The sequence below is a fragment of the Sardina pilchardus genome, chromosome 20 (genome assembly GCF_963854185.1).
Source record: "Sardina pilchardus chromosome 20, fSarPil1.1, whole genome shotgun sequence".
Lineage (NCBI taxonomy): Eukaryota > Metazoa > Chordata > Actinopteri > Clupeiformes > Clupeidae > Sardina > Sardina pilchardus.
This window is the reverse complement of record NC_085013.1, coordinates 24364774-24386890: the sequence shown is the minus strand read 5'-3', so window position 1 is coordinate 24386890 and position 22117 is coordinate 24364774. Positions and strand designations below refer to the sequence as shown.

The window sequence follows — 22117 nt, the reverse complement described above, 5'->3', positions numbered from 1 at the left end:
CAGCAGAGGGCAGCTAGGAACTGAACCTTTAAGTCTACATGGAACGTAATGAGGTACGAGCAACTTTACACCCACAATGAAATAGTCTTTTACCATATATACTGTATGTCTTTACAATTGCCTGAATACCATTTCAACTTATAAAACATGTCTTGGCTACATTGATCTGTTTTTATTTGTTTAATTGTTAGCTAAAAAAATGCAAGAGATTCAAAGTTTGCATGCAGTAAAAGAATAACTCGAGCAGCACTGCCTTATCACTTTGCAGATGTGCAAACAATGGCGTCAGCGCAGCGCAATTAGTGCTTCTCTGACCTCTAGCTGCACTCCTTTGAACAACAGCCGGCCAGTAGGCGGCGCTCTTGTACTGTTGACTGTCACAATGCTTAAGTGCTCTGCAGATGACCACAGCAAATATTTGCACTGCTCCACAATAATTCTGATGTTGATAAGCCAATAGAAACACGCACAGCCACACACACGGAAGCACACACACACACACACACACACACACACACACACAAATATCTCTCTCTCTTCAAGCTAAAAAGCTATTTAAATGTAAATGTAAATGTCAGTTAATCCTGAATTTACATTGTGTAAATGTAGAAAGTCAAGCTAAAACTGTCTGCCATTGTTGTACCTCATTATGTGCTTGTAATACACACCTGCCTGCCACTTAACTTGTTACCTGTCCACGATATCTGAGAATTAGTCATGTTTCATGACTTTGGACAGGAAGATACTTTTTCAAGCCAAGAGCTGCGTTATAGTTCAAGTCATTCTGGTCTTATCAGCGAGAGGATCATAAAAACAGGTGTGGTGACGAGCCAGAGAAAACGAGAGAGAGAGAGAGACGGAGGGAGGGAGAAAGGGAGGGAGGGAGGGAGAGAGAACAAGAGATTAACAGTGGGAGAGAGAGTAGCAATAGTAGTTTTTATTTCATGCCATTTCACCCTCTATGATATGCTATCTACAGTATATACTGAGATGCTATATGGCCGAGTGAGAGAGAAAGAGAGAGAGAGAGAAAGAGAACAAGGAAGTTTTTGTGTGTGTTTCTCGTGAACCCTCTGTTAATGTCACGTTTGAATGTTTGAAGTCGGCAAAAGGAACAAACATAGGCACTAGGCACACACACACACACACACACTCACAAACAAACACACTAGCACACACACACACACACACACACACACACACACACTAGCACACACACACACACACACACACACACACACCCCACCGCCACCACAACCACCACCACTAAAACCACGGGGAGGGTGGATACTGTAAAACAGATGCCAGCTGGTTGAGCCAGAGAACAGACAGAAAGAGAGAGAGAAAGAGAGCGAGCGAGTGAGAGAGAGAGCAAGAGAGAGAGAGAGAGAGAGAGAGACAGACAGAGACAGACAGAGATCAGATGCAGCAGGTGTTGGCAGTTGTATATCATGCAGGGTGATGTGGGTGTGAAGCTACAGCTGTTGGTTTGAGCTCTTCAGTCTCTCGGAGGGCAGCCATCTCCCACCTGGTCAAACTCGGACAGTGTGAAGGACTCGTCCGGTGAGTATTCCTCTGCCTTTTTTCTCTCTCCAGTGACTCTCCGCTCACCAAGTTGCACCTGTTCCCAGCTGGTCAGGCAGTTAGCCTCTCTCAGCTGTCTACTAACAGCCTTACGCTGTAGTACATGAGAGTGGAGGTAGAGAGCAAAGCTAACATACATTTGACTTTTATCAAAAACTGACCGACAGATTATATAACCCAGCAGACAGTTGAGTACAGTCATTTTTCCATCTGCCTGACAATACGGAAGGGAAAATCTAAAGTGTTATAGCCAAGTAACTAAGCATTATTGTCACTTTTGTATTTATGAAATTCGGTTTATTGGAAGGCTTTGTGATGTGCTTGCTTTGTTTTTTATTGATTTGAGTTTTGGGGTGTGGTTGAAAGTCGCTCCTATTGTCAAATCAAACAGAGGTGTGATCCGGGTGACATGTTTGACATGAAATCTTTATTTGCCGAAGCATATAGGCTAACAACATGACATAAAACTCCTCACGCAGTAAACCTTCAAAGTCCATTTGAATAGTTCTGTCAAACACAGCTCTCCTATTTACATAGGACATTTTATGTAAATATCTGTCCTCTAGGAAACACATTTTAAGGATACAAACTTTAATCCTGTTTCTTTGAACAAGACTTTTACCGAGTTATTAAGCAACTTCATACAGCTCTCTCAAGCCTAAGGACAAAGTCCTATCCTGATTCCCGGCATTTAATTATCATGCCGAACAGCATCAGTGCCAGTGGAGTATTTAGATAAACATTATTGGAGAACTCATTCATCAGATAAGGCACCCAATGGCTAGTCTGCCTGCTTGCAAATATCTTCCGTAAACTGACTGCAAGACTCTTCTTGATAGCACATGCAATGGGAATGTATCATGCATGGTAATGGGAACGTATCATGTATGTGACCTCCTGCAGTTTCATTTGTAAAGGTCTGGCATTGCTGCAGGTTTTTAATGGTCTCAGGTTTATGGTGTTAAGGCGGCTTCTTCCTCTTTTAGGCCTACGTCTGTCTTTAAACAGAGCTCCTATTTAGCAATAAACACGTTTGTATGCAAAGTGCGGCCACTTCTGTTGATGTTACGTATACGTTTGCCCAAGTACTCTAACTAAATGAGAAACAAGAAACTAATAAGAGGCCTGCTCCTAACCACTCAACTCTCAGAGCTCCTATCTAGCCCATGCTAATGCTCGGAACCCAGAACAAGTTACTGCTTTGCAATGGGCAGTGCCTGCAAAGTGCTGAAAGAATGTGAACTGGATGGCACAACGTCACCTGCTATCCTATGGAATCTTTTGCGCTTATCTATATGACTTGATAACAAATCTACAGGGAAGACAAATGTACAGTCTGCATCTACAACTACAACTAAATGGTTAATTAATCATTAATTCAAATAATTCACTTTCCTTCGATGGCAGTAACACACAGAGTGGTCATTCTGGCAAAGTGTTGCTTTCATGTTGCCCTATCTCAATCCCTATCTGCATTTCCATAAAACACCACCGACTCAGTATTTCCATTTACTTGAAAATTTTGCATCGATAAACAAATGCTTGCTGCTCCTGTGATAATTTTAGGTCTTTTAAAGAGGGGTCTAAATACAGTACATATCTGTTCAACATGCACTTAGTTTATTAAGAGTTTATTATGAGTTATGGTTTGCACATGATAGTATTTAGTTATTTTCATGAAGATATTGATTGAATTGACATTGTTGTTTATTATTGCTATCCTCCTTAATGTAGTATTACCAACTTTAAAATTGTTTACTTATTGTATTGTTCTTATTTGTATGTCGCTTTGGACAAAAGCGTCTCTTATAAACATCATAACCATAAGCATGACCATAAATAAGAAAGTAAACAAACAAAAAGAACTGACCATTTGCTTGATTGTGGCCACTCATACAGGAAGTCTGAGCATTATTTACCTTTTGATAGGCCATTACATAACTGATTCTTCATGGTTTAATCATTAATCAATTTATTGGTGTCATTGATTATTAATTCAGGAACAGAACTGCATAGAGCACAGGTTTCTACTGGTCATGAATGGCTGTATCCATAAGTTTGAAGTTTGAACTCTGACCTTTACATCTATATTTGTTTAGTTATCAGACACTTTTTCTCCAAAGTGACTTGCATATGTATTATACAAGGGCCATTACCCTCGGAGCAACTCACAAGTACCTTGTTCAACTTTTCAGGCTACTACATACTATTACAGTAGGCCAGATCCTCAACCACTACGCCGCCACCATCCATTAATCACATTTAGTATACTTGAAGTACATTTAGTATACTTGAAGTACATTTAGTATACTTGAAGTACTTGAATATGTATTTCCCCTTGGGGATCAAGTATCTATCAGTATCTATCTATCTATCTATCTATCTATCTATCTAATATATGGGCCATGGTGGTGAAGTGGTAAAGGACCTGGGCTAGCTTGCAGTAACCTGAAAGTTGTGGGTTCAATTTCCGGCTTCCACCCTTGTGCCCTTGAGCAAGGCACTTAACCCCAAGTTGCTCCGGGGACAATGCAATGCAATCCATTATAATATAGTTAACATGCGTAACTCACTTTGGACAGCATGCCTGCTAAATGACTAAATGTAACATGGAGTAGGTCCTGTGTTTACAGTTGCACCAGCTCCCACCCACCCTTTTGGGAAGGATTTCCACAAGATTTCTGACAAGACTTTTTCCCCACAAGGCTCTGGAAAGTTTTACCCATTAATTCAGAAGTGTGTTTAAGAGATCAGGCGCTTCTGGACAAGAAGGCCTGGCTCTCAGTTTCTGGGCTAGTTCATGCTAAAGGTGTTTGACGATGTAAATAACCCTGTTTTTGGCATAGCCAGCCAAGTTCTTCCATGCCAAAATCAATTAAACTTGTCTTTATGGACCTTGCTTTGAGTACTGTATACAGTCACGTTGGTGTAGATATAATGGTTAATGGTTAATGGTATTTATTATTAAGGGTTGGGATTGAGTCAGTGAAGGGAAATACTAATGCCTCAGTATAGCAAGCATTTTGGCCACTAAATGTTTCCAATTTGGGAACAGTTCGGGCAAGCCCTTTTTTGTTCCAGTGTGACTGTATCAGTGCACAAAGTGACGTTCATAAATACATAATTAGGTGAGTCTGGTGTGGAAGAACTTGACTGGCCCACTCAGAACAGGTTTCTATTTGCCATCAAACACCTTTGGGATGAGCCAGAAGAGAGATTACAAGCCAAGCCTTCCTATCCATTATCCTGACGTCACTAATACTCTCCTGAATGAATGGGTTAAAAAAAGGCTATTTAGAATGGAATGTCATTGAAGTTCCCGTGGGTTCAATGGCAGATATCCCAATATACTTTTGCCTATATAATGTTACTTCAATACAGTATTTACAGAAATACAGAAATGTACTATACTCTGGGTCACTTGGGATAAAAACATGTTTGCGAAATGAATCTATTTTTTGAAAAGGGGAGGCTTTTTCTTCTATAGTTGGAACTGGCCCTTCTTCATTACTCGGTTACCCTTTTCCAGGTTTCATTTTCAGGAGTCTCTCTATTGTTCCATCACCCGGTTTTAGGGAGAGGCATTTTGTTGTTATGAGATGACTGAAAAAAATATCAGAATGGAGTAGTAAATAATGAAGTGAGACTTCTAAAAAATAAATACGTTCTAAAGTAAGTTCCTTCATGGAGATGAGGCAGGTGTTCCTCACTTCACCTCTCTGCAGCGTGTCGGTTCTCACTCTGTTCCGTCTCGTCCACAGGTGCTATGGCTCCCCTCGTAGCGGACTTGCAGGGCTGGGTGACGGGCGGAGGGCCGACTCTCACTACGGTGCTCGCTCTCATCTTCCTCCTCGTCATCATCATCAATCTCATCAACCTCTGCACCACCTGCCAAAAGTGGGTATAACTACACTGCCACCACAGCTTATAAAACAGACACATTACATTTGGCACACTGTTTCTTACGGAGGCCCTAAGGGGATATGCAAAAATGGCTTCTGGTGCACACACATAATTTTCTGGTGCACACACATAAGTTTCTGGTGAGCACACAAAAGTTTCTGGTGCACATACAAAAGTTTCTGGTGAGCACACAAAAGTCCCTTTGTCCCTTTAGGGGCTCCATAGTACATGTGTAGTGTAATTTGTATTGTATTTTTTTCCCCGAAATGTTGAGCAGCAGACACCTCAAACCAATATACTCCACAGCTTCAAAGCCAAATGTACAACGTCCACTGCATCTTGAAACAGGCTGTGCAGTTTCTTTTTTTTTTTTACGTCATAACCTCCCTGAGAAGAATAGGCCAACAAGATGTGCGTTTGCTCCTCCCGACAAACACCTCGGACCAACATGACATCACACACCATTAAAGCTCGACACAATGTAATCAAAATGCCACGTGAGCTCTACTGAGCTGTGGCAGCTGTCAGTCATGTTTATGAGAGTTAAAAGCCTCACACTGTGAGGTGTCCCGCAGGTCCTTTTGTAGAGACGGAGGAGGACTCGCATGCTTCAGTATCGGTTGCTATGAGTCACGGAACCGCCTTGCACATTCCAAGACAAAACTATCAAGTTTAGTGAGCTCTCCGAGCTCGCAAGGAATGAGGTGTAGCTAAACCTCACGCAAAAAAAGTCGACTGTGGTTGACAACTGTAAATCAGATACTTTCCATCTCTGTCAGGGTTAACCTGTGCTCACCCAATCATGGGGAGAAAAAAAGAGCTCACCACGACAGGTGCATAGGTTTGTCTCGCAGAGAAAGTGTAATTACGCTGGAGTGTTTGTCATTTCTGCACTGTGCCTGTTTTTATGAGCAGAAATTACGCTCATAAAACGTTGATTTATTGCTGATAGGAACCTATAATACTGCTGCTTAGCAATGTGTTCTTAGATAACATTGCTATTGTTTCCAAAAAAGACATGGATTACTCATATTTCAGATACACAAACGTGCACTTTTAAAAACACACCACCAGAGGGCAATAGATAGCCAATTTCCAAAATAAAATCCCGTAAGCCATATAGTGATTGTGTTTTAATTTTTTATTTAGTTATTTTCAGTAAAGGCTAATGTTCATTGAGTCACTCATCTATTGGATATGACACTAATAAGCAAACAAGATATTAACACTGACACATCCAGAGGGGTGTGGCAGTGTTAACGCTGGTATTCTCTGTGAAAAAGCATGATGTGTGCTGATCGCTTCTAATGTGTTGCAGGCATACCTTTGAACTGGAGCAGTCAGGTGCTGGGGTGGAACGAAGCTCGTCCACACTAGTCAGAGTGGTATGTAACCAGGCCAGGCGTGGTCCGAACCGACTTTATCTCTGCAAACTGCTCTGACAGCCCACACACACACACACACACACACAGAAAAATGTTGTTGTGTTGGTCCCATGCAAATGGATAATGGCACAGTGTGTGTGTGTGTGTGTGTGTGTGTGTGTGTGTGTGTGTGTGCGTGTGTGTGTGTGCGCGTGCGTGTCTGTGTGTGTGTGTGTGTGTGTGTGTGTGTGTGTGTGTGTGTGTGTGTGTCTGTGTGTGTGTGTGTGTGTGTGTGTGTGTGTGTGTGTGTGTGTGTCATCTTACTCTCACCTAATCACTCACCACTTGATCGTGCTGGATGTTTCTCACAGGTTAAACTGGAAGACGCCCTCGCTGCAAGAGAAAATCCTGCCATTGATGAGATCAAGAAAGATGAAGAGGGTACGATGGCCGATACCTGTGATGTCTGTGATAGCCTCATCACATTTAAAATGATGCGTCATTGGCATCCGAACTGAGTTAGTCATGTAAAAACACATGTTTCACTGGTCAATCCAGACTTTATCCAGATTTTATACTTTAGATCTGAAGCATTGGGATTAGAACAGAGCCAGAGTCCCTTGCCACCAGAAGTCTGCATGTGTTGATAGTGTGCCTTGTCACAAGACACGGTTTCTAGAGGGAAACAGCCTGAAAGAAATGCCCCCCTTCCTCCTTTCCTCCCTTAGCCAACACAGACCCCTGGAACACAGACTGGAATAAATAATAAAAAAAAAGGGCCAATTTGGGCTTCACTTCACAGTTCTCCTGTTCTCCTCATCCATCATGTAAATTATCCTGCCCTGCATGCACCTTAAGTCCCCTCTGAAGTTGATGTCTATTTGACTGTTTGTTTGTTTGTTTGTTTGTTTACATGTGCGATTCTCCAGAGCTCAGCACTATTCCTGAGGGCAACGGCGACGGTTTCACGCCCTGGAGAAACCACACAACACCCAGTAGGTCCTTCTGAGCACAACATCAGTATAGTCAGTAGAGCAGTATGCTGAGGGGCCCACAGTGGAAACTTACTCTATTGTGATTCAGGAGTGTCGTAGCTTAAGCTAGTTAATGATCGCAAAGATTCCAAAGATTCAGTCGGTTTGCTGGTAAATCATTGCAATCTCTCAATGATAGATAAAGTTCGAGTCTATTATCGTTGAATAGAATTTTAAAAATAGTTTTCCAACAGTTACATATAAGGAGGTAAAATGCATTATTATTCAGTAAAAGTATGTTTCACATTTTTAGATGCATAGCCTTCAAGAGATTAAAAGAATAGAAATATTCTGCAGAATATTTGGAATCTCTTGATGTGTTGTAGCGAGAGCAATGAGGAAGGGCTGCTAGAGTTACATTGCACAGCCCTCGATGTTATCAGGTTACCCATGTCTGTGGCCAAAAGAATAACATCTGCCACTTCCGTATGGTGTAATAACTGAAAAATACCTTGTACTAGCTGTTTGATGACCTCTGCCTAACCTACAGTATATACAGTGAGGTAAACCTGTTCTCTCGACACCTTACAGGTGCATTGGAGGACGCGCAGGTGGGCAACGGAACACCCGCTGGGGTCACAGTGACAAATGGCGGCGGCGAAATGGGTAACTGAACCCTTTGGACTACCTCAAGCTTGGCCATCGTTGTGATTTAGCGTATAATGCAATCAAAACCAATCATTCTCCCACCCTTGGGTGCCTAAAATCCACGCGATTGCGAAGAGATCATCGAAATCGCTGATGGCTGAGACTTTGTTACATTGTCCTCATCTCCCACTTCCCCCCCAAAAAAAATCCAAGTTTATACTGGTGTGAGGGATTACAAAAACCAGTTCCCAGTTACAAATGACGTGCTGGTTTCTCACTACATATTATCATTATATACTTTCTATACGTAGATGGCACAGACACCACCAGGCACACGCTTCACGCCACACCCATGATAGCTCCTCATAGAGAAGAGGAATCACACGTGCAGTCGGCTCCTCCAGAGGTCTCAGTGGTCAGCCCTGCTCACGGCGAGCCCGAGGGGTCCTTACAAGACTGGGCGAGGGCACAGGCTGAGCCGACGGCCGACCACTCTGGCGAGGTCGCGTCCGAGCATCCTTCGAGCTGGCTCCAAATTCCAGAGGTCCGTTCTCAGCACGAGTACGAGACCATATCCGACATGTTAAAACAGGCGTCTACGGAACTTTCCGAGAACTCGGAGGAGATGCTGGATGTGCCCTCCTACCAGTTAGTGACGCAGTTGGAACCCTACGCCACCTCGCTCCCCGACCCCACCCACCTCCCCCAACACACCCCCACCATGGAGGTGGAGGAGATCGCCGACCTGGAGGACAGGCACTCCAAGGCCATGTACGCCAGGGTGAGCAGACGGATCAAGTGCCCCACTCCACCCCCTGTTCCCCCACCTGAAGACGAGGAGGAGGAAGAGGAGAAAGGAGAGGAAATTGCCCCACCACTACCAGACAGAGCCCTCGACACAGACGAATCCAATTCTCAAACAGCTTGAAATGTGGCACCATCTACTGTTATTTATATGCATGTACTCGTATCTTCTGACTTTCCAAACATATTATTTTGTGGGTTATGTATTGTTTATTTTTTTCAAGCACTCAATTGGAACTGAAAATGCTCTTCAAGTGTTGACACGTTGTCATGTTAAACACAGACATGAGATCAGTGGAACCTGTCAACTCGGATATAAAGGTTCAAGATACAGATAGTTCTATATAGGCAATTTCTACAGTTGTGACACATATTCCAGTCAAAGGGTTAAACCAACTACCTTCAAATGTATTAAATAAATAAATATATTTAATTCAGATGTCACGTAGGCTGACTGCATTAGGCAACCTTAAATCTAACATCTGAGGTCATTCAGTCACAACTTTCATTGGAGAAGTAAAAAAAAAAGTTAGGTCTGCAAATAACAGATAAGTTTGTATAACACATGAGTTATTATCATTATTATTATTATTATTAGGCTATTATTACTATTATTGTGTAACATCTGATCTGAGATGTGCTATTGTTTTGTCTGCATTGTTCCATGTTCAATCTTGCCACAAAGTGATATGTAGGGCAGCATCTGCTCCGGTTTGCTTGGACACGTTGACCTTTGACATGAATAAATTAAGGAAAGAACTTGCGCGACCATGGTAAGTCCATAGAGAGTAACATAAATCCCCAAGTTACACAAAACAGAAGCTTGACAACAGTGATGACAACGGTGGTGCTTTAAATTGGGGAAGAGTGAAAAGGCTACAGAAAGGTGTCTTACAGTTGACAACATTAGCGTTCACCTCTGTTTCCTCTTTCCACACATCGATAAGGGTAACATTTTCTTTAGATAAAATTAATTATATTCTTTATATCATACAGCCTTAAAATGAAATCGCTATCATCATTAAATACACTACCGCGGTATGACTTTGTTGAAAGCCAACAACTAATTTACAAGATTTTAATTAAGCCATGCACTTCCTCTCAATGTGCAGTAATTTATTTAACATCTACTCAAAAAGTAAACATTTCACCAACAAGTCAGTATTTCATCATCTGTCCAGAAATAATCGGCAAGTTAGTAATTTAGTGAACGCCGCCAACGTGCTGTAGGGGCCGTTTACACCACGTGTTCCGTGGCACGTAGGACACGCACATCATGTACCCTGCCCGCCACGCGCGGGATGCATGGGAACCTACGTCACAGATTCCCACCAATGGCACTCACGAGCCAGGGCATTGAAAAGCTTCTGCTTATGTTATGTAATCCATAGATAGAGTCCACCCAACCCCCCTCCCAACCCTGGCAATGCAGCACTCACGGTCTTTGTTTTTATTCTTGTCCAGTGAAACGCGCGGCACCTGAGCAATCTACAAAGAGCATCCACATCGCGGCTGCAGGCGCTCCCCATTCATCCAGTTTTAGCCTACTTATCTGCTGCTACCATCATGTTGCAATAGATCTGCAGCTTGGGCAAGACTCAAAATGCAAATAATATGTCCACAGTATTCAGTGGCATTGTCGGAAATATTAACGTATTTGACGCTGCAAACGCAAGAATTAAATTGCAATAATGCAATGTTGAATATTTTTACTGCAAAATAGTTTATACTATTTACTCAAAAGGATGTGCATTTGCTAGTTTGCTGTATTGCCATAGCAATAGCATAACATCACATTTGAAAGAATCGGCTACTGACCATAACTCCTGTTAAGTGGGGCTGTGATATTTCTTACATAGCGTCTTTGTGCTTCCCAGGCAGGCCTACAACTCCTGGGTAAACAACTTGGAACTGTAGGGCGTGTGACTTACTGATCCAATGAACGCTAACTGTCCTACCACATGGTTCGGTTGTTTACTACAAGAGCAGAACTCGCTTTTAAAGGTATTCTGTAAAGCCTGGAGTGGATTTTTCTGTTCCATTCTTTTTCACTTTGACAGAAAAATGCATGTTTTAACTCCAGACGTTCAATAGAACATCCCCACGCATTCGCAGGACTTTAGTTTGCTTCGACCAAAAGACATCTTTGGAATGTTTAATTCTGCATCGCTTCGAGTAGTGAGCGATTCGTCGTCGACGTCGTAAACATACGAGCACAAGGAGAATCCCGTTGGGGAAAATCCGTGACAGGTTTTCCTCTACCTCACATCCCTTTCTAGGCACTGAAAAGAGCATTTTCAAGTTACAGCCGGTCAGAGCAAGCTTTGCAGAAGGGGGTGTGTTGGAAACTGGCAGAGGTAGGTGTGCAATGTCCATTGAAAGTTTTGGTTGTTTTTTTAAGCTTAAATGCCGTTTAAATGTATTTTTCGCTGCTGCAGTCCATATTTTCCGATGTGAAGTTATGTTTTAAACATTTGTTGGTATGAAAACTGAGAATTTGTTGCACGCTCGTTTGATTTATGCAGTATTCCATTATCCGAGGTCCACGTTTTACACTTGGCTGTGTGCTAGTTAGAACACTGAACTTTTTTTTAATCGATGGTAACGTGATTATGTACACATTTTGAAAATCCGATTTCTTCCCTTAGCCTTTTATGTTTGAAATGTCTGTTTAATGAAAACCTACAGAGCAAATCAAGTTTACATTGAGACGGTAGCGTTAGTCCGTCATAAGGTCGTGGTGCACCGAGCAATTGTGCTATCTTGCGCTGTGTTTACAGTTAGCTAAATGACGTTGTCAACATTCATCAAAACAATCGTTGGCGCTATTTTGGTTTCGATGTTATTTCTTGTTTGAATAAGCACACTGTTGCATTAAAGGTTCCTTATTCTTGTTCTGGCATTTTGCCTTTGCCATGACAGCGTTCCGCTCGAACCGTTAACGCCACGCTGCTATCAACAAGCAGCTCGCCGCCGTTGTATGCATTGCACGAGAGGAGGGTCGCAAATCAGGTTGTTGTGGTGGCTTTTTCAAAGCGCGAGCGAATGACTGACGTCATATGCACATAAAGTCCCCCCGCCCTTGCTATATTATATTGCTTGTTGTGAATGGACCAAGGTTCGCTCAGTGATCGAGTGCATGTTCCATTGTTCGACTCTGATGTTTGTATGCGAAATGTCAGTGCCATAGTGTCATTGCTGTTTAATAACTTCCAACTGTGTTTATGTAATTATACCATAATACATGCAACACTGATCTCTACTGAATAAAGTGGAACAGTGCATGGTGGGTGGCCCGTTTAGGATATGTGCAAACATTTGCATTGCACTGGTAGTTTGCCTGTAGAACGGCTTGATCATTTCGTTTCACTTGAAACGTTGTGTACCTTAGTTCAACACTGACAGGATTGCACGCCAGGATTGCATTGCGAAATTGCATTGCAGAGGACTCCAGTTGAGTAGCCTACTGGCCCAGTGACCATACAGTAACAGTTTACAGTATGGCAACAGCTGCCGTGATGCAAGCAGGCTTGGGAGTTTCACAACCAGGGCTAATGTCAGTTTGCACAGTGAGGGTGAATCACCTCTTACTGGAAAAGAGGAAATATGAAATGTGACCACAACTTGTGATTAGAGATCCCAAGACAAATGAGAAGTCCCCAGGGACCAGCTTGCTTTCATGTGACTAGAATGACTTACAGGGGCAGTAGTGGGTTTAATGCGGTGTGACCCCTGTCAACAGCGTTGCCAGACGAAGTCACTTCTCAGCCGCTTGGACTTGGAATGCGATGATTCACCTCAGCTTACAACAAAGGCGTTTAGAGTTGCATCAGTCACCCCATTTAAATCGGCCAATTAGAATTTGTTTAACCTCTTGATGATTTCTTGAGAAATTCTCACTCATTTTTTAAGTAGGTTATTCCATGGAACAACTTTGGTCTTTTCTGGCTCAGGTCTGCCCCCGATTGCTGTTAATTCTCTTCTAGAATTAATGGCTATTCAGGATTCATTTCCTTTATAGTGGAACACTTAATATTTAGGGCAGGATATTTTCTTCCTGGCTGTTTTTTTTTTTTGCAGCCCTTCCCCCCTTTAAGTGTGTGTGTGAGTGAGAGAGAGAGAGTGAGTATGTGGGTCCTCTTTAAGGTGGGACAAGGGTGGGGGGTGGGAGTTGCCAGGCCTCTATTACGGGAAGTGTTTGCCAGCGAACAGGCCCTCCTGGTATTTTGCCATATCTCTGAAGGGGATTGTAGGGGAGACGGTGTGGACTTAAATAAAACAAAACAAAAATAACCTCCAAGGTCATCAGGCTTTTTAAGGTACTTTTAGGTACTCTTTGACAAAAAAAAGTATTTGGATGTGTGTCATATAAAGAGAAGTTAGAGCTGAACAAGTTAGTACTCCACTTCAGATAACCTGTTTAATGTAACATTTGTTTGTTTTTTTTGCGCTATTATACTAAAATTACTAAAACTTAGAATGTCATTAAAGCTTGCACAAAATGATTTCTTCCTTACAAGACATTAGTAGTGTTGCCTAAGTGCAAGTGCTGCCTAATGTGTTGAATAATGTAATTAGATTCTGTAATTGAATTTGTGTCAGGTTGTTTAGAAACACCTCAAGACTGCGTTCTTTGTTAGCCCATATAAATTAATTAATTACTGATTAATTAATTCATGCTAATGGGATCCTGTTAGTCTCCATGTATACACTGATCACCATCGGTGATCCTGCTACATTGTGTTAAAAACACGGACAGATGATTCGCTCCACTAGTCCAAATCCCACATGCTGTTACGAGTGTCCATCACCTCAGGGTCCATATGCCCCTTTCTCCTTGTGTGATTCAGAGTATCTAAATGTCCATGAAACTCAGCCGGAGAAGCACCGGCAGTCTCACAGCATATTGTTTCTCTCTCTCCCTCCCTCTCTCTCTCTCTCTCTCTCTCTCTCTCTCTCTCTCTCTTTCTTTCTCTCTCTCTCTCTCTCTCTCTCTCTCCCTCTGGCAGCTTCCTCTCGTGTGTGTGCGTGTGCCTGTGTGCATATCCGTCCTTTGGGAAGTGAACCCGGGCTGCCCCCTGTGGGAATCGACTGGACGCTGGTTATAACTGTTGAACTGGATCGGACGCCGCGCGGATTCTGTTGAGAAGCGAACATCATGTTGCCCAAGAGCAGGCTGGGAAAGCGCTCCACCATGGGCGCGCTGGTGTGCGGCTCCTGCCACCCGTCCGACGCCCACCACCACCAGGAGGCGCCCCAGCTGCATCTGCACCAGCATCAGGGCGAGGCGGAGGCGGGCACCCCGTGTCTGGGGTTCGGCCCGAGACCTCACGGCGTCATCAGAGTCAAGCTGCACCCGGGACAGAAGGTGAGTGAGACAGAGGAGGAGGGGAGCGTGAGGCTAAAAACGCGATTAGCTAAAAACGTGATTAAAACGTGATTATATGCGTCATATTGTAGCGACATTTAGTATCAGTGTCACTTTTCTGAATTGTGGAGAGAGTGCTTGTAGTCGCAAGCTCCAAGCGCTCCTAGTTGAAGGTCTCTTTTGAAAAAACTGCCAGGAAGAGGTGATGCTAGTCTCTCAAACAACAGTGGTGGCTAGATGCTCTATTAACGTTGTTCAGAGAAAACATATTCATCATGAACGTTTGCCGCTGTTCGCCGAATGCTCTTGAACGCACCTCTGATCGGGGGTTGCGTCCATGCCAAGGCGCTGTCAGGGAGGGAGCTCAAGCAAACACTGGAGGACTGTTGGGAATTTGCACAGAGTCAAGAATGTTTGACTAGGAATTAGGGACGTGTTTGTGATTGTAGATTTAATGTCAAATGTCAAGTTTAGTCAAGTTTGTTCGATTTACTAAGACCAACTGCAGGGACTGTCCCCTTGAAGCAGCTCGAGTTAAGGGCCTTTCCCAGGGGTATTATGGTGTAGTTGACTGTTGGCTATTGCATACTAGTTCAGTTCCTTAGCTACCACACTACCATGACACAAGTGTTGACAAACAGTAACGTGCTTCAAAATAAAAGGCGTAATTGCACATCAACGCCACAACATGAGGAAGCATAACAAAATGCATAAACTGTGTTGTGACATCAGATCTGCTGGATCTCTTTTAGACGCATAGGAAGTGAAACTCCAGCCGTGAAAGATCTCGTTTCAGCGCTTTGCATGCAGACATCCTCTTTGCGCCAAAACATCTTTGTTTTGACGTTTGTGCCCGAAGCTCGCTGCGTGGTGTTAAAAGATGGCGCCCGTTGTTCCCCTGCGCTCCCTGTAGGTGTACGTGTTCTGCGGAGGCCAAGAGTGCTGCGGCATGGTCGAGCAGCACAACCACGTGGACAACCAGGTGAACATCTTCCTGCCGCAGCTCAACCAGCACATCGTCCGCAAGCAGGAGGACGTCTGGACGACCCCCAACCCTCCGCTCGCCTCGCACTCCCACCCCGCTCGCTCGGTGTCCTCCTGCATTGACGTGCCAAGAAGGTATGACGTGAAGTCTGCACAGGCTCAGATTCGCCATGCCGTTCTGACAGCGTATCAACAGAACTGTGTCTCACAAAGTCAATGTATCATTTTATGCTCAATATACACCATTTTTGTCTTATTAATGTTAATGTGTTGATATATTCATATAATATTCTCCAGTCATATTCATTATTTTCGTTAATATAATATGAAGTTTGTTTTTGAAATTATTATGGCAATAGTTAATAGCCTTAATTTCTATTGTAAATATTCATGTTCCTGTGCTTGCCCTCGTTCTCTTCCATTCCAGTTACAGAAGCCCCGTGTCTGTGGACATGGATGAGATGATGGCTGCCATGGTGCTGACCAGCCTGTCATGCAGTCCACTGGTCCAGAGTCCATCTCAAGCAGAACCAGGTGAGTCCATAACACATTAATATCAATGTCATTTTCCATGTTTGGCATATGTGTCAAATGTGTCAAAAAATGTGTCAAAATAATAATAAGGTAAAAACTTTTCAGTGTTATATATATATATATAGTAATCTGTTAAGACAGCGTTGCAGATAAAAAAAAATATTGTATTGTCATTAAATGTCGCCTTATACTTATTTGTTAAATGTACGCCTTATACTTAATCATTTTTATTAAACGTAGTCTCTTTCTCTCTCTCTCTCATTGCGTGTGTGTGTGTGTGTGTGTGTGTGTGTGTGACTCTGTGTCCTGTGGCGCGACGTGTCCAGCCGTCAGTGGGGTGGAATGCGGCGGAGGCGAACTGTCCGACAGCGGCAGCAGCGGCTACTGGAGCTCCGACCATGGCAACACGAGCCCCGCCCCGTCACCAACCATCGAGGAGACAGACAGGGGCGCGGTCCCGCCCGCCGACGAGGGATTGGACATGGAGCTGGAACAGGTCCTGTTTGACGAGCCGGCGCCACGGAAGCGAAAGGTGACTGATCGCACTGGTGTGGTGCCACTACCTTGACCATATTAGGCATCACTGTTTATTGACTCTGAAGTGAATGTGTAACGTCTACGAGCACACTAACTAAGAACACTCTATAAATAAAAATATAAGTTTGTTATTGAGGTCAGTGGATCATAGCTGTCAATTATTTATTTCTGTTTCCTAATTGATGTGTACACCTTTCTATCTGTCTCTAATGTGACGTGAGTTAGTTGCACTAGACGTTTCACAGCGTGAAAACAGTTTTAAAATGACAGACACCGAATTGTAATTTTGTATGCAATGCTCATTGTTTCCCACGTTTGCCTTTTTATATCCTCTAGAACTCTGTGAAGATTGCTTACCGGTGTCTTTGGCGCAACTGTGGCAAGGTTCTGACCTCAGTGGTTGGCATCAAGCGGCACATTCGCACGCTGCACTTGGGGTAAGTGCCCCCGCGGGGACCAGCTGGCACAGGCTGGCAGTACGCTCCGCTCCGCACGCTTCCTCTCCAGCAGTGTAGGAGTGTAGGAATGGGTACGCCGTCAGCTTGTGCTGTACCGGGCTACGTTTTTCTGAGAGCGTTATCGAGCAGCTACCATAAGCGCATTATATATAGAGAGTCTCCATGCGTTATAGAGAGTCTCCGTGCATTATAGAGACACATTTTATTTTGCACATCCATCACTTAGTCCCCACAGTGCTCGGCTCGCTCAACAATGCCTTTGGGAAACACAGTACTGCAGATCAAAACACTTGTGCGATAAAATCACACGTGCCATAACTTTAGGTTAATCGATGATTATCCACATTATATTATTTACAGTTATGGTGGTGGTGTTTTGCAGATGCTTTTGTTCAAAGCTACTGACAGGATACGAACATGAAGTTTGTTTTAAAAAAAATAACAGTTTTGAAATAAAGTAGAAAAGATATACAGTAAAGTGTAGAAAAACGTGTGTAATTTGACTTTATTTGATATCCTCTGACGTGCTTCCTCGTCCTTCCAGTCAGAGCACGGAGCCGGAGCGATCCCAGAGAGAAGAGGACTTCTACTACACCGAGATCTACCAGGACATGGACCAGATGACCGTCAGCAGCGGGGTCACCTCCCTGACCCCTACCCCCACCCCCACCCCCTCCCCCGCCGCCGCCCCCGCAAGGCTCTCCTGTGCGTCCCCCGCCAGCGCTGCCCAGCACGTGCCCTGTCCCCCCAAAAGCGAGCCCAGCCCCCTCAGCCGCTCCGCACCCTCCGAGAGCTTCTGGCAGGTCCACTGCGAGCACTCGTACCAGGTAGGACTGGCCGATACACGGCTAAGAAATGCCCGTCCCGATACACTGACGAGAAATGGCAATATGCAATAGGATACGATATAATGAATTCTTATAAAATAGTGTTTATTCAAAGTTAACATATCATTATTGTCATGCATCCTAAAAGTTGCACTGAACATTTATAAAAAAATACACACAAAGTTCTGCAAAAAATCCTCATGGGCATCTTTTTGCATATGGAGAACGCAAAGCTATGCACAAACTCAATTAATTAATAATGCACTGATGCATCGTAATGGGAATGTAATGGTGTCTTATCGCAGAAAATAAATACAATCTAATTAGGAATATGTTTTCAACCAACCGCAAGAATATAGCCAAATTTGAATTCTGTATTTTCCTGAAATAGAAACGCACCCTGGTCCAATTATGAGTAAACAGTCCCTCAGGCTATTTGTGCCTCCAGTGTTTTTCCAGACTAATCTTGGCCAAATTTTACTGCCGGGAAACTGGAGATTTAGCAGAAATCTACTGAACTATCATTTCCTGACTCGCTTGTTATTATTTATTCAAACGCCAGTCCTGTGCCTCTCACACAGCACTTGGCTGTGATGCATGACTCAGTTTGTCTGTACGATTCTTATTAAGTGCACCCATTGTGTGTTTATATGTGTGTTTGTTTGTTTGTTTGTTTGTTTGTTTGTTTACTCTGTGATCTCATCTCCACAGGCCCCCGCACCTCCCCCCGCCCAGGCGGTGACCGCTGTGCCGTCCACCTCCCCCTCCTGCATGTGGACGCAGCCTCTAACCGTCGCCGCAAACAAACAGGTGAGATTACTCTGCCTCAGATTAGCACCCACACACACACACACACACGCGCACACACGCACACACACACACACACACGCACACACACACACACACACGCATGCACTCACCGTCACTCAGTCACTTAGAGACTAAATCCCTGTGCAAAATATCTCCCACAATAACCTCCCAAGCCTTTGTGTGTAAACACTTGTTGATCCCGGTGGGGTGACCGGCAGTCTCGTGTTGAGACAGCAGCATGTGTCGGATTTGTCCACCCGTGCCTTCTCTCTGTAAGACGTCCACTCTGGCTGCTGCATAAACAAGCTAAATAAACACGGCAGTGGGAAAAATCCTCAACGGCGTCCACAGCGCGGTGCATTGGATTGGTCAGAGTCGATGCGCCTGCCTGTAGCCATTGTCCTTTTTGTCTGAGGGTTATTGTTTTTGTGAGAGGACGGTCTCGAGGGACAGATTTATGCTGCAGTGTTTTTCTGCAGGGTGGCCATTAAAAGGATGTCATAAACACACAAGCCACCTTCCCTTTGTTCCCCTGCACCGCTGACAGCTGGTGAAAGGGTGCCACCTACTGGTCACTCGGGAGAATTTCACTGCAGACACCATTTTCTCTTCTGTAAACATGTGGTCGTGCAAGCACGCCTGTGGCTCTTGGTGTGTGCCATGTTCCACATGTATTTAAGGAGGCGTATTTCGCAACATTGTGTTTTTGTAAAATCATTTAAAAACGGTCGTAGCCGTCCAAGTCTGTGTCAAGTAGTGTTTCTGTTTTCTGTCGTCTATAATCTTGGTTGTTTTGACACCAGCATTATATTTCGACATCCCTATTTTACTGTGAGTGTGAGCAAGTCCAGAATGATAAGCTGTCACGGCTCTGCATGTTTGGAGAAGAATTCTGGAGCTTGCAGTTGGCAGTTGCCCTTCCTCTTTTTTCCCTCCTCTGTTGTTGACTGCATACTGTTGATCTTTTGACCCCTAGGTGGCGCCATTTCGCAACCGTTCTGTGAGTGTGGGTGAACAGTGGCTCCAGAACCACAGCGCCCCCAGCAGGTCGGTCCCAGCCAGTGTCTCTCCACCCAGAAATCACTGCAACACCAGGTATGAGTGCTTTCACAGATGACTATTAGCTATAAAGAAGCCATTTGTAGTGTACTGTATGTGCTCCTGAGAAAGCCAAATGTAATTTATGTTTTCGTTCTGTATCTAAAGCCATGTAGCTACATGTACGTACAGGATGAACACATACATTATAATACTTCAGTTGCTTTTTTCCCTCTGAATCAAACACCTCTATGGTCACTTATTTTCAGTGGCCTCAAAATACTTGTCACTGATACTCTGTAATGTTTCTTAGCTCTTAGCTTCTGTACAATGGATTATTTATGGCGGTGTATGCGTCTTGTATGTGTTCTGTGAGATTTTGTTTTTGTTTCTTTCTTCTGAACGTGTTGTTCCTCCCATTCCAGAAAGATCCGCGGCGAGGCCAAGAAGTGCCGGAAGGTGTACGGCATCGAGCACCGGGACCAGTGGTGCACCGCATGCCGCTGGAAGAAAGCCTGCCAGCGCTTTGTGGACTGAGAGAGGCCAGAGAGCAAGAAAGAATGGATAGCAGAGATCGAGAGAGAAAGGGAGAGAGAGAGAGAGAGAGAGAAACACCTCTTCCAAAGACAGGAGGACAGGCTAACCACAAAACCAGAGAAGCACCTTTTTTTTTTCTTTTTTTTTTTTTTAAACTGTTTTGTACCTTTTGACTTTTTAAATGTTTTTTTTTGTTGTTGTTGTTTTTTTGTTGTTGTTGTTCTTTTATACTTGCATGCTTTTTGTGTTTAAATTTCATAACTGTAATTGTACTTTGTTACAGCATGATTTAAATGTTTTTGGTGCTTAAGACTTTGGGGAATCAAAGAGCTATTACACTGCCATTCCCCTTAACTCTACCTGTCTGAGGTGAGTCTTTCGAGATGTCCACCTCTGCTAGTCTTCCTCCGAACTGGAACATGATGACACGCATCCCCCCTGCACACACAGGGGTCTTCTGTCTCTGAGCCACTGCCATATCAGCCAAGGGGATTTCCCTCAAAAGTCATAGGAGGCCCATCTCCGCACGACGGCGGTTCTAAGAATCGACTCGTTTCTCAATGGCAGTCCAGAAAAAAAACATGGCTGCCTACAAAGAAGCCGCTTCGGTTTCCCTGGGTCACCCCGCCCTTACTCAAACACTACGAGTGTGTGTGTGTGTATGTGTGCGTATGCGCACACATGTGTGTATGAAGTGGGATGGCAGTTATTGTTCCAGCACTGATTTGATATTGAAGACCATGCAGTAAGAAAGAAGTCAATTTGTGGTGCAGGCGTAAGATTGACCTATCGAGAGGAGTTATTAAGGAAAAAAATAATAATTAAAAAAAATACGGCAGCTTATTGAGACTACAGCAGTTGGTGGAGCAGTGGTGGTTCTTTTGATCCACTGCGTCCACTGTAAAAGCCATGCAGATCTGTGGTGGAATTCCACAGCTTCCGAAGCTTTTTTTTCTTTCTCTTCAAAAAGAGATGTTTTATGTATAAAAAAAAAATGAGATTTTTTTTTTGAGATTTTTTTTGTTGTTTACTCAGTGACTAGTGTTTCTGGTGTTATGTCATAATCATTGTGCTCATGTATTGGTTGCCATGGGTTACGTCTGTGAGACAAAAAAAAAAAAAATTATGTAAAAAAATTTGATCTCTGATGACAAAGAAATGAGTTCTGATGTAGCAGCCTTCCCCTTTTCCATGGTAATTTGACACTTCCATCTTGAGTTAGCAAACTGTTGGGTCAAGTGTACATTTTGTGGTTCCTTCTCTTACTATGGTGCAGTCGCACTGTAAAGACCACTCTTTTGAATCGTTTTGATATTCTGTCTTGTCCTTTAATGAAAGGAATATCATGTGTATGATTGAGAGAGACATCAGCTTCCAACTTTTTTGTGTAAATTTCCAAGGAATAAGACTTTGCAATGTCTGCTTGTACCACAGACGACATGAATGTCTTAGGGAATCTGCTCTACACGAGTCAGATACTTAGATACTTTTTAGTGAAAGGATTTGTGTTCACATTGTACTTAAGTACTAAAACAGTAATATCTTCTGTCACTTAACTGCCCAGGCATATGAGACATAACCAACCGAAGTCCATGAGTATCTTGTGTTTATGTACGTTCTATAAAGTCAGTTTGTGTCAAAGCAAAAAAAAAAAGTAACACCTTATTATGAAATTCTTTGTGTAATCTGAAACCTTTTTGTAATTCTTGTTTTATTACATTTTATAAAAATATATATCAAAGCAATT

General features: G+C 43.4%; 2 protein-coding genes and 1 long non-coding RNA gene across 3 annotated transcripts; 2 read left to right on the top strand and 1 right to left on the bottom strand.

Annotated features, from left to right (window-relative positions):
- Positions 1-1424: 1424 nt before the first annotated feature.
- On the top strand, positions 1425-9714 carry si:ch73-204p21.2 (uncharacterized). Its single transcript, XM_062523086.1, has 7 exons — positions 1425-1563; positions 5346-5481; positions 6806-6872; positions 7223-7292; positions 7781-7846; positions 8417-8491; positions 8785-9714. The coding sequence occupies exons 2-7, from the start codon at positions 5351-5353 to the stop codon at positions 9399-9401; spliced, it is 1026 nt and encodes a 341-aa protein (XP_062379070.1). The 5' UTR covers positions 1425-1563; positions 5346-5350; the 3' UTR covers positions 9402-9714.
- LOC134067688 (uncharacterized) lies at positions 5335-11212 on the bottom strand. The gene is made up of 4 exons (XR_009936541.1): positions 11096-11212; positions 7182-7244; positions 6812-6920; positions 5335-5472 (listed from the first exon to the last, which is right to left on the bottom strand). It is a non-coding gene; the product is annotated as an uncharacterized LOC134067688 (long non-coding RNA).
- A 275-nt stretch (positions 11213-11487) lies between these two features.
- znf395a (zinc finger protein 395a) lies at positions 11488-22115 on the top strand. The gene is made up of 10 exons (XM_062523085.1): positions 11488-11634; positions 14287-14645; positions 15559-15764; positions 16057-16163; positions 16490-16695; positions 17037-17137; positions 17703-17985; positions 18697-18795; positions 19772-19890; positions 20259-22115. Exons 2-10 carry the CDS (start codon positions 14436-14438, stop codon positions 20368-20370), a joined length of 1443 nt encoding a protein of 480 aa, XP_062379069.1. The 5' UTR covers positions 11488-11634; positions 14287-14435; the 3' UTR covers positions 20371-22115.
- The last annotated feature ends 2 nt before the right edge of the window (positions 22116-22117 follow it).

Coding starts and splice junctions, on each gene's coding strand:
- si:ch73-204p21.2 (XM_062523086.1), top strand. CDS start 5,351: ATGGCTCCCCTCGTAGCGGACTTGCAGGGCTGGGTGACGGGCGGAGGG. Junction 6,873..7,222: donor CGTCCACACTAGTCAGAGTG/GTATGTAACCAG, acceptor TGTTTCTCACAG/GTTAAACTGGAAGACGCCCT. Junction 7,847..8,416: donor GAGAAACCACACAACACCCA/GTAGGTCCTTCT, acceptor GACACCTTACAG/GTGCATTGGAGGACGCGCAG.
- znf395a (XM_062523085.1), top strand. CDS start 14,436: ATGTTGCCCAAGAGCAGGCTGGGAAAGCGCTCCACCATGGGCGCGCTG. Junction 14,646..15,558: donor AGCTGCACCCGGGACAGAAG/GTGAGTGAGACA, acceptor CGCTCCCTGTAG/GTGTACGTGTTCTGCGGAGG. Junction 19,891..20,258: donor AGAAATCACTGCAACACCAG/GTATGAGTGCTT, acceptor CTCCCATTCCAG/AAAGATCCGCGGCGAGGCCA.